An 11,720-nucleotide genomic window follows, 5' to 3' on the forward strand; every position below is an offset into this window, starting at 1 on the left:
CTCCGGGTTCTCCCAGCAGCCCTTCGGTGTGACAAGCCGCGGGCATGGCGGGCCTCTACAAGGCACCAGGGCCAGACCCAGGGCTCAGAGCGTACCTTTGCTTTGGGCACGGGGGGCTGCCAGTACCCAGGGCCAGATCACTGAGTGCACTGCTGTCTCCCGAAATGACCGATCCATCGAGTACTTACCGGTCCTTACCAAAATCCCACGCATGCCCGCATTCTGGGCGCCACCAACATCATCCCTGCAGTCCTGGGACAGAACGGGAGATCAGCTGGTTAGTGGGCACAGACACTATTTGTTAACAGGTTTTTCATGACGTTCTCTGCCTTGTACATCACTAATCAGCCACTTAAAAGCAGTCAAATCCTGTAGCTACCTGTTAGACAAACTGTCACGGGAATGATTTACTACGTGCTTTTTGCCTGATCAAATAGCGACCGACGCGAGAGAACTGACCCCATGGACTACACGTTCAATCCTGCAAGTTTGATGGTTCAGTTTTCACCCCTCGTCTAAGCACAGCGCTTTTCGAAAGATCCATTCGTGGCATTTGGGAGGCACGACACACAGCGGAGATGGGCACTACATTAACAGGCAAGTGATAAGGTATTTGGTCCCCACGTACGTCACCAATCATGACGGCCTCTTCTGGGGCACAGTCAGTCCCCCGCAAAGCTTCTAGGAAGAAGGTTTTCTCTGGCTTCCCCACCACTGTCGCTTTGGTGTCCGTCGCGTATTCCAGCCCAGCTACAAAAGGTCCAGGTCCCAGAGCCAAGCCATCTTTTCTCTTGAAGTATCTGGCTTTATGAATAGCTATAAGAGGAGCACCATCCAAAATCAACCTAAATGAAGAAGGAAGTACAAAAATTATATTAAAACCCCCCGATATTTACAGCTGAAGGCCTGAACTGGCTTTCGTTTAAGTTGACAAAGCTCCCGCTGACTTTCACAAAGCCCCAGATTATAATGCAAGCTAGCATTCGTTTGGACAGTTAAAGTTCCTTCCTTACTCTTCCCCAGAAACAGCTAGTAAAACAAATCCCCCAAATAAAGAACTTATTATCTTGAGGATTTTAACAGGTAACTATTTTTAAATCCGGTCTATATCTCTCATGTGATTAGGTCCATTACTCTTAAGCAGCCTCACTTTTCACTAAGGCAAACATCCTAACATTAGAACCCATCTGATTTCCCCACGCAAGTATTTTAAAATACATTAACCACAGGCAGCGGCTGTAGGTAGCAGTTTGATGGCCACAGCTTTAATCTCCTCGCCTGGACTGAGAACACAGCAGTGCTTTCAGGATGCTGCTGCTGGGAAATCTGCAGCCCAGCAGTCCTTGGGGCTGTCGGTATCGCCTCTAACAGCCGAACAGCTATGTGTTTCCAGCAGAGATGGGTGTTCAGGTGAGTCCCAAGTAGAAGGTGGATGATTTTACCCTAACTTTATAGTTTAACGTTGGAGGAATTACAATAACAAGTTACACGAAAAAGCACAAAGATATTAGGCATGTTCACGTCCCATCGAATTCCCCAGTTAACAGCGCTATTACTGAGCCTGTTAGGAACAAAGCTGGATTTGAGCTCCTTGCTATTGGGAACCAAAAATTCCAAGTGGAAGATGGATCAAAGCAACAAGTCAGCAGATTCCTAACACTTCCGAGTACGATAAAAGGGTCACAGAGTAAGGGTCACAAGGCACGGTATGGCAGCGTTACAGGAGGGTCTTGGCTGGCCACAGCACCTGGGAGCCTCAGGAAGCGAGTGCAGCGGTGGTCTGAGAGACTGGGAACTGCTCCCTGCCCAACAACCAAGATCCTCCCACCTTCCACGGGCCCAATTCTGCCCCAACGCACCAGCGTGCACCCTCCTCGGGGTTCCACAGACAGCATCTCTGCCTGCCAGCTGACCTACCTGTTAAAAACCTGCACAGATCGTCTGGAATGGGTGGAAAAACGTAAGGGAAGAAGTAATTAAGAAACTGCTGTTGCTCCACCGATCTCAATCAGTGCCTCCTTAGCCTCGCTACCCTGTCACCCCTGTCAATTCACTTTGTGTCTGCTTGAGGGCTCTTGTCTAACGCTTGCCTTGTAAAACCCTTGTGGCAGGGAGCATGTCTTGTTAGCACACACAGCGCCTGAACAGTGGACCCGTGACAGCAAAGTAATAAATGGGAGTTTAAGAATGCTTGCTTTCACAGAATCTGGACCTAATCTTTGAATTCTTCCATTTCTGTTACCTGCCTGGTAGTTGTTCCTTACAGCAGACACAGCAGCTACCTGTCCTGCAGCAAAGGGAAGCCTGCGTAGCTGCTGCACTAGAGGAATCCTCCCGGTACTACCAAGCACAGCAAGGTTATCGCAGTCCTCCCCTTCCCCAGCCTCAGTTTCAGTGCAACAAAAGCCCTCCAGACAGCATCTATAAAAGCTGAGGTTAACGACTGCCAAACGCTTCCCGTTCGATTTTATAGCACCTTCTTCAGGTACTGAGGCAACTCCAGTCTTTGTCACAACAGGCAGGAATGTAACTAGCAAAGCTTCAGGATAGAGGGGAAACGCTGGCCGTTATCTTGAGGGCAGAAAGAAGGATTTCTTTTCCCCTTAACCCCGCCTGATTTACAAAAAAAAAAGCCTGCCTTTAAGAAAACAAAATCTTGCTTTGCCCCTTCACTGCCTTTCTGGAGCTCTGCTGTGGCTCTGCTCAAAGAAGCTGCCTTAGGTGAGTTGTATGCTCCTTGGAGGACGTCTGCTCCTTCCCACGTGCTTGCAGAGCAGCCTGGGTACTCTGAGCAGTACATAAATGATAATACTTCATTTCACTTAATTATCACAAAACACTTCTATTGAATCAATGCGTTCCAAAGCAAGCTCAACAAGAAGAGAGTTGGCACGCGTTATCTGTGAGCAGCCAGGTATGTTCGCGATGGGAGGATGCCTCTAGGATACAGAAAAATCTAATTTGACAGCAGCACCACAACCACTTACATTCAGCAGTCTGCAGGAGGGATCTCACCTGAGAGAATTCTTTTAAATGTGGCATCAAAATCCCACGTATACAAGAAGAGAAATTTAGTCTCAGTCATTTCAAATGGTGCCTAGAGAATGGCCTTACTCTGTGTATCTCATTTTGGGACTCTCATCGGGTTCGATTTACCTAACCTAATGTTGGATATCGACCGAGCAGTTGCCTACCAGGTAATTAGTCAGCCTGGGCTCTTCACAGTCAGTGGAGAGGAAAAAGCACTTCTAGGGCACAGTTCAACTGTCCTATTTTAAGCACTACTGGGGAAAAAATGAATGGTGCCTTACAAGCGCCTCCTCTCTCCCTCTGGAGCCCAGGTCACCAGCTCAGATACAGGCATCGGCACTGTAGATACCTGCATTTAAGCAGATTCACCTTAAGGTTTTGCTATGAGCAATGCAAACCCCAAGTGACTTAATTATCTGAGCAGTAAAAGACAGGGAATAAAGTAAAGGACAAGGCATAAGGCTCGAGAAGAAGAGAATGCGGCCAGTAGTTAATATTTCTATTAGACCAAAGAAAACTGACACCAGCAAAACAGTTTATCTTCAATAGAGGACTGGGGGAAAAATACCCAGAACAAGTCAGTGAGACGTTAAAGATCAGACAGAGCCCGTCCTGCGGCCTCCGCCCAGCCTGAAACACAGGACCAGGAAAACACCGGGCAAATCCAGGACAGACTCACAGCGGATGATCATACCATAATCACGCTACGTAACGATGATACTGCTACCACCCTCTTCTTCCCACACGAGAAGGATTTCCTCACCTACGTAGAGGTACAGAGCCCAGCACAAGACAGCCACCCTTCAAAATGCCACGAGGAGGGGCTGACTTACCGAAACGCTCTGTTCATCATCTCGTAGTGAAAGCACTCAGGAGCCAGTCCTACCACCACTGCATTGGGGTCATCAGTGGCTATGCCTGGAAAATCGAAACGTGACTCTGAGTGAACAGCATTTTATTCATACTTAGCAGTACACAGTCAACAAGTGCAATTAAATCACTTTACAGCAAAAATGAGCATTTTCTGACACAGACACATCACATATAGACTAGTTTTATGTCTTTTAGAAACGAGGAAAGCATCTGTGGAAAGGTGTTGATCTATCCAGACTCTGCCATCCTACACGATGGACACAACTCTGCAGCCGGGTAGTCTTAACAGCGACTGTTGAACAGTCATTCTCTCACTGCCTCCACTGAAATGCCGGAGACCGCACAAATCACTTCTTTAACTGAATGACTTTTTGTTATCTAAGAATCGCTTTCTACACATATTCATCTGCTTTGTAAGACAGTAAAGCAGGAAGACTAGAGAATTCCATCTGTTTTTTCTGTTCCCTCTAGTCACAGAAAACTCCACTTAGGGTAAAAAGCCTGAGTGTTGTTCTACATATCAGTCCGGTTATGATGGCAAAGATGGTATTGCAGCATGACCTAGAAGTTGTTACACTAGATTAGTTTTGGCTCTTCTGGAAGGTCTTTTTTTTAATGTGGATTAGTCCCCTCGAGAACAGCTTGCACCTCCTTTGTCCTGCACTGCTCCGGAGGAGCGTGACTGTTTTTACATGGTAGTGCCACCTCTGAACAGAACCAGCAGTGGAAGCAAAGTAGCACCTACAGGAGAAACAGGAGTACCAGAGTGTTTTATTTAGGACAGGTTAAGTATCAGCTGCATCCTGCACTTGCTGGGGGTTTTGTTCCACCTTCACACAGCATATCCTCTACACCTTTACTGGGATAACTAGAGCTCCTGGGTCTCCAGAGAGTGTCATCGCAGCCTGCTGGCTGATGCCTCCTGCCGCATGTCCTTCAGTTAGCTCAGACAGCAAAACGTACACTCAGAGATGCCATGTGGATTTGTGACACCATCCAAAGCACCTGGGTCCTTTAACCAAGAATGGATTACATTCATCCATCTGTGACCAACTTTATAGAGAGATTAGCCAAGAATAGTTCAATAGCAACCATTAACAGGAATTTAAAACATTCTGCATCGTACTTAAATGTTTCAAGAGCAGCACTGAGAGAATATGAGCAAAACCGCCTGTAGCAAAGAGAAACAAAACAATCCATTCCAGATCCAAGCAACACAGAAAATGCCACCAACGCACTCCGCTGATAGCTCTATCTTTGCCATCTTTTACAAAATTACCATCAGCTACTGTAAAACTGATGGAAAGATCCCAAATACATGGAGATTAAACTGATTTAACCACCTTCGGTGAAATAGCTGCCGTCTCTGCTGTTTCTGACCCAAGAAAGCCTTCCTGAGAACACAAATACAGAATATCGCTGGGGGCGTATTTCTCTGGAGATGATGTTAGGTGGAACAGATTATCAGGTTTCATTGCTCTCAGAGCCCACAGAGGCTTTTCTCCTGAACGCTTATCTTTCTGAAGATTACTGACTAGACTACGGCACTAAAATTTAACAGGAAATGTCTAGCTCCTAGCAAGATTAGAACCTACTTAAATTACACAGCCATAAGGATTTCAGTTTATAAGGCACGGGGCAGGGAGCGGTGGTAAGCCATCCACATTTTTGCTGCCTTGACTTTAAATGAAAGTCTGAATATACAATATATAGTTTTCAACTCTGAATACGTTAAAAATGTGGGTATCTTCACTACTCTTGAAACAACGATGTGGTTAAGTCAAGGACTAACTGTCCTAGCTTCAGGCACCTGTCAGACGTGTCCGAGTTAGAATTTATCATCTTCCACTGCCCTTATTGTTGAGAGAGGGAAATGGGAACATCTGAAAGTAAAGCAAGTTTTAACCAGGTCTTTAGAGATGACAATCTAGAGAAGTCAGGGCGATGAAGCTTCTATCACCAATTAAGGTATCCAAATACATGGAGTGAGACCTAGTTGTTCAATACAAGTAACAATAACTGCCTGGAGATTTTACATTTAATAATAATCTATTAAGAGAAATAGTCTCCTGCGCGTGCCTACACACTGGCTTTTCAGCTCTTTACGAGCAAAACCTCTGTACCATAGCTGAGGGAAACCGGATTTCCAACAAATCGACACTTCCTTGCTATAAAACAAATCAGCACTGGTAGGTGCAATAAATCTCCAGTGATCAAGTGGTAAGTATTACTTTTTTTTTTTACACTGGAAATTAATAAAAAGTATCGAGTTTTACCCAAATTCCTGACTATTTGAAGGTTTTGGCTGCCATTTCCACTACTCTTCAAGAAGCTATGACTTCAGACAGTTTAATGTTAATTTAAAAAGCAGAAAGGATCTTTATGACCCTGGAGAGTCCCACATTTCAGGCTTCATCATGGCTAGTGGTATATATATGATCGTCATTCTACCAAACGGAGAGCACTATGTTTCCTTAGCTGTTCAGTAACTTCCCCCACGCTGTTTTCTGACCGCCTCACCTGTGAAATCAGGCAGGGCCTTATCGTCCACCAGGAGGAGAGGCCGCACCTGCTTTTGCTCCAGAAGATTTCTGGCTGCTGTCAGAGACGTGAAGATCTCATTTTCTGCAATGTCAAATCCCAGCTTCGTCAGCCTCTCCAGCAGGTCTCTCTTGCACTCCTTCGTTGTGTTCGTCACAAATCGAATGGTAACCGGAGCGCTGCGCAGCCTGATGGATGAAGAGCAAAGGCAAATTGGCCCCAGCATCCTTCTATTTCCACACCTGTACGTCTCTTTGGGACTGAAAAAGGACCGTTTGTCTGAAGGCTGCAGATGAAAAGACTGTATACATCCCAGAGTACTGGTGCCACACAAGAACCATGAGGTTGTTAACTTCTGTGGACTGGGGGGCAATGTGAAACAGATGGCAAGAATTACAGCTACCAGAACAAGACCAAGTCTCCCCTGTTTTGCTTCTACCAGGAAAAGTCTGGAGGAAAATAGTGATTCCAAACTCCACCTTCATAGTAGCAGCAAACACATCTATGATCAACAACAACTAGTTTGAAAAGCCTTCTAGTTCAAACTAGATAATAAATAAACCAGCCCTGTATTCTGGATCAACAGCATCCTGAACCAAAACAAATAAACAAAAGAACCTTGTTGCTAAATACATTGAACTCCACCTGCCGAGTGAATTTCACAGCAGCTGTGGCTCCTTCAGAGAGGCAGGATGCTCTAGGAGCCTGTGTTACCTGTGTGACGATTTTATGTTAGCTTTTGCAGCCATTTCTCCCTTTACTGAGGAACACCGATATCACATAAAACCACATTATTGCCCTACACTGACAGTACGTGCTACCAAAGAATCAAATAATTGTAAGTGACAATTTCAATGGCGTTCCCTTTAATTATTCCCCCACCATCACTTTCTCTGTTTGTTGCCATAGAAACAAACACTGGCATCACGACTGCACGGAGAACATCAGAATAAAGTTGGTCAACGCTGGAGACCTGCTTGCACCTGCCGCTTCTTTCTCTTGTTTGTCAGATACACCGACCCTTCACAAGTATGAACTGGTAAAAAAGTCCCCTGGTTGCTAATAAAATAAAAATAAGTCTTTTTTTTTTCCCCACGGACCTCAATACTGAGAAGTAACCCTAAAAATGGAATCTATCCATTTGTTCCCCAAGCAAGCTGCACGCCAATCATTTCAGCGTCTCTTTAGGAAGGACAATGACATGGATTAGCGGGAAAGAGCATGAGAAAATACTTTTTTCAAACCTTTAAGCAAAAAGACATGGCTGTTCTTTGCAGTGAAATGACCCCTCCTCTCCATCCCCGTGACAGCCGGTTCAAGCTGACAAACAGCACCAGACTCTCTCTGCACCTTATCCCTTCTCTAACGCCCTCCCCTTGCCAAAGCCAGAACAGGGCCTGCATGAGCACAGCTCGGTTGGAATCAAGCAGAAGCAGAAGACAAAGGAGAATCAGTGGCTTTATAAAACAGTTTGTCTTCCGAGTCTCCAGAAGCCATTTCTTCTGTCCAGTCTACTGCCTGGGGGTTTGGAGGTGGGCAGCAGACAGGACAGATACTGAGCTCTTCTCGACAATATCACCACTTTTTTATATATATATAGATTTTTTGAGAATGCTCTCACCTGGCACAAGTTCTCCCTGCAGCACGAAACACCAGGCAGACAAGGTCCAATGAATGAACGGGTAATGAAGGAGTACCCAATGCTTTAGCAGTTTTTACTTCCTTGCAATTTTACATCTTTAGGAGATAATTATCTCCACAGAATTATTTGTGAAAAAAAAAGCAGACTTTCCTAATCCCGCTGCGAACTTTTCCTCTGAGCAACAGTCTAGCTTCATAGAAATCTAAGCAGCCAATACAATTCCAGTAAAAACTTCTCATCCTTAATTCAACCCTGTTCCTCTCTCCTGATTAATTCTTATTGTCCCAGCATCTTAAGGTGTCCTCCCTCACTCATCATGATAGCTTATATCGCTTTGTGTTTTCCTTCATCCATTGCAAGATGTCTTCTCCAGGAAAACAGTGTCATAACACAGGACAAAGATCCCTGTGGTTGCATATCCTATTTTGCCGCTGACTTGGCCAGATTAAGTCATTTTATTATGCCTCAGTTTCTTTAGGCACCCTTTCATCAGAAGAGAAAGAGGTACTCAGCTGTCCTGTTTATTAACGTGTTGAAATTCTTACAAAAGATGGGCTGGATTATCAAGTGTTTCTCAAACTAAAAAAACGACTGGGGTTGTTTATCTACCAGAAAGAAACTTTAAAAATAATAAAGCAAAGCCTTGGCTGAACGACCAACTGAAACGAGAACTCTGCAAAAGATGCCTTGCTCACTAGGCCAAGTTATTCTGTTATTCCACTGTAGCTCACCACAGGCCTAAGGGCTCAGACAATCAGTCAGGTTCTTGTAGTTAAACAAAGCACCGAGGAACAGCTCAGCTGAAGTGACTTTGGTGTACACGGGGTAATTCAGGTTAACTTAACTACTTTCCACTTTGGCTGAGGCCGTAGTCCCATATGAGTTAGCGGAAACGCGCTGAATATTGTCTTTTTCTATCTAGAAAAGACCTAGAGAGCAACTTAGGAAAGCCGTGGGGGCTCAGGTGATACATGGCAACTTTTCAATATCTAGGCCCTTTGCTGATTTCTCTTGGTATTAATACAGGTGTAAATAAAAGCAGAATTTGGCCGCCTATTTGCTTATCCACGACAGCATAAAAAGGCAGAAGCTTCAGGCCCGTTTACTTAAAGAAGCGTCTTTGTGCAAACAGTGCTGACCATAACCTATCAGAGGAAATCGAAAAAGGTAGCTTGCCTTTTAAGAGCTTCCTGCGCGCCTGGCACAGCTGAGTCTTCAATGTGAAGTGTGCCGCTGAGATCCACCAAGACAGCTTTCAGCGCACGCCGAGCTGCCATCCTTCCTTCCCCAGGGAAAATGCAAATAAATGAAACAACAAAAAACTGGTTAGCAGACAATGGATAATAAAAATAAGGAACTCGGTTAAGCGCCTCATTTGTGCCCAGCCCGGTATTACTCAGAACATTACTCGCAGTATTAAATGGGCCCCTTTAGAGAGAGAAATAAAAGGCAGTGTTTAAAAAAAATACATAATTGATGGGGTGGTATTTTCCCAAAGACTCTATATATGGAAATCAGGTGCTATTTGTTTTTTAAGTGCCTTTATTTGTGCGCGTCAAAAAAATTCTCTGAACAACTAAGACTGTTGGGAAGAGGATCATTAGGTCTGGTATTGCTGGTTCAAGGCCTCAGCAAGCACATTTCGGCAAGTCCCATCGACACCAATGGCGCTGTTCAAGCAAAAATAAATACACCACTACTAAGCGACGATACAGTGCTCCGACTATAAAGCTCAAAAAGCTCTGCGAAAGTGGATATTGTTAATTTTATTTTTGTAAGCGAGATCTACGGTGATCCAGCCCACGACACAATTCAGGTGCCCTAACTCTTAGGTTATTCGGCGGTCGACTGCCTGTGTGCCGGCGTGGATTTAGCCTGGAAGCCCTCAGGGCTCAAGGATATTCAGCACCCCAAAGGGTTACTCCCTCCTCTTGCAAAGGGGACACTCAAGCAGTTTTTCTACAGCAAGCTTCTGTGTCACACAAAAGGAGACTTAGCCCAAAACAGAAGCCAGCATTCAAAGGGTAAAAGCACCGGGGAAGAAAACAGTGAGGTCATGTGCAAGTCATCTGTCTAAAAAGCTGTCTTCAGAAACCAGTACTTCTCCTTATCTGTGCTGCAGGGGCTGTATTTTGCTCCACAAGCAAGTTTGCTGAGCTATTTCTTAGCAAATGTCCAACAGGGAAGCTTTTCTCCTGTCTGTTGGACAATAACGACTATCTGATCTGTCATCGCTAGCAAGTCATCACGATTTTATGTTGAGCCCTTTTGGTTACAGACAGACCATGTAACATGTATGTACTCTTAAAAAAAAAAGCAGAGTAGTCAACACCATGATTAGAACCTGCCTTAATAAATTTAATTTTCTATTAATCAGGACAGTTTTATCTTTGCAGACAGTTCTATAAATGATCAAGATCACCTGAACCTGATGTCTCAGGTACACGACACGCACAGAAACCTTTGAGATTCCACTTTGATTATTCCTGCTGGTTCCCTGCAATAAGAAAAAAAAAAATACAATGCTTATTTTACAGTATGTCTGTTGCTACACAGGCCAAGGTTGAAAGTCTATGATAAAGAGCTGATAACAGAACGCCTAAGGGAGCTTCATCAATCGCATGGGAAAAGAGGGCACCAGGTTTCTAAGACATCTTCTCTGAGTGAAATACTTAGTGCAGACAAAGTGCCTGAACAGCATGGAATTTGCATGACTCCACATTATCTCCAGGACAAAAAAATTCTCTTCCCTCAGGCACTTCAACTTTAGCACAGGGAATTTTGAGTGGTGAGAGAGATTAAAAAGAGGACTGAAGGAGGTGCTATTATATCAATTCTCTAGCCAAAGACACATGACTGCAGAGCAACTGCACCGTGTCTGCATGGGTAGCACAGCTAAGGATGGATAGAATATCCTAGCTTAGCAGAAACGGGATTTTTTTTTTATTCCTCTTTTACCCTAGATCTCCGTTGGTTCTCCTATTCACAGTGTATTTATTGAGGTGGTATGGAAGTTATTTGCAGAGCCAGTTTTCAGCATAGCTGATTTTAACTATAAAGCTCATGGCCTAGCAATAAAGTCCTGAAAAACTTCAGTACCTCAGTTTTCATAACCGCAGCCCAACACATTAGGGGAACCTCACCTTGGTGCTGGCATTACAGCTACAGCAACGGGATGAAGCCACACGGTAATTCAGGCCGGTCAGGACCTGAGGGACCATCCAGTTCAACTCCCACCTGGTCTTTGGCAGTCTAAGGGGCCTCCGTGCCGTACAGGGATGCAACAAGGTGCTCACGACCTGCGTGAAAGAGGCCTTGGCCCCTTGCGGGAACTTGTAATGGCACAGATGTGTTTGGGCCACGGAGGGGCTGCTCTCCATGGCAGAGGTGCCCGGCACTGCCCGCACAGGGCCGGCCTCCCCCGGCTCCTGTTCCTCCTTCTCCCCCAGACCCCACCACTGGGCCACCCCACAAGGCCTACGCAGTGCCGCCAGCAAAGGCCAGGCCTTTCCCTTGGACAATGGCACAAGCCAGGCAGCAAAGCTGGAGCCCCTGAAGCCACTGGCGAGCCCCAGGACAAGGCAGCAGAGCGGCCCAGGCCCAGGCCCAGGCCCAGGCCCAGCCCCGCCAACGG

The 11,720-nt window shown here is 45.4% G+C and overlaps 1 protein-coding gene across 2 annotated transcripts in view; it reads right to left on the bottom strand.

Moving 5' to 3' along the window:
- HDHD2 (haloacid dehalogenase like hydrolase domain containing 2) overlaps window positions 1-10,585 on the bottom strand; it is a 16,625-nt gene extending 6,040 nt beyond the window's left edge. The window contains exons 1-6 of one of the 2 annotated variants that reach the window (XM_009278432.2): window positions 10,509-10,585; window positions 9,263-9,368; window positions 6,424-6,632; window positions 3,864-3,948; window positions 629-845; window positions 189-252 (exon numbers count right to left, since the gene is read on the bottom strand). In XM_009278432.2, the coding sequence (XP_009276707.1) occupies window positions 189-252; window positions 629-845; window positions 3,864-3,948; window positions 6,424-6,632; window positions 9,263-9,363 (676 nt within the window). In that variant the 5' untranslated portion in view covers window positions 9,364-9,368; window positions 10,509-10,585. The remainder of the gene's footprint in view (window positions 1-188; window positions 253-628; window positions 846-3,863; window positions 3,949-6,423; window positions 6,633-9,262; window positions 9,369-10,508) is intronic. The other variant, XM_009278433.2, reaches the window with a different exon arrangement.
- Window positions 10,586-11,720: the final 1,135 nt, after the last annotated feature.

The sequence above is a fragment of the Aptenodytes forsteri genome, unplaced genomic scaffold (assembly GCF_000699145.1).
Source record: "Aptenodytes forsteri isolate BGI_AS27 unplaced genomic scaffold, ASM69914v1 Scaffold178, whole genome shotgun sequence".
In the NCBI taxonomy this organism is placed as follows: Eukaryota; Metazoa; Chordata; class Aves; order Sphenisciformes; family Spheniscidae; genus Aptenodytes; species Aptenodytes forsteri.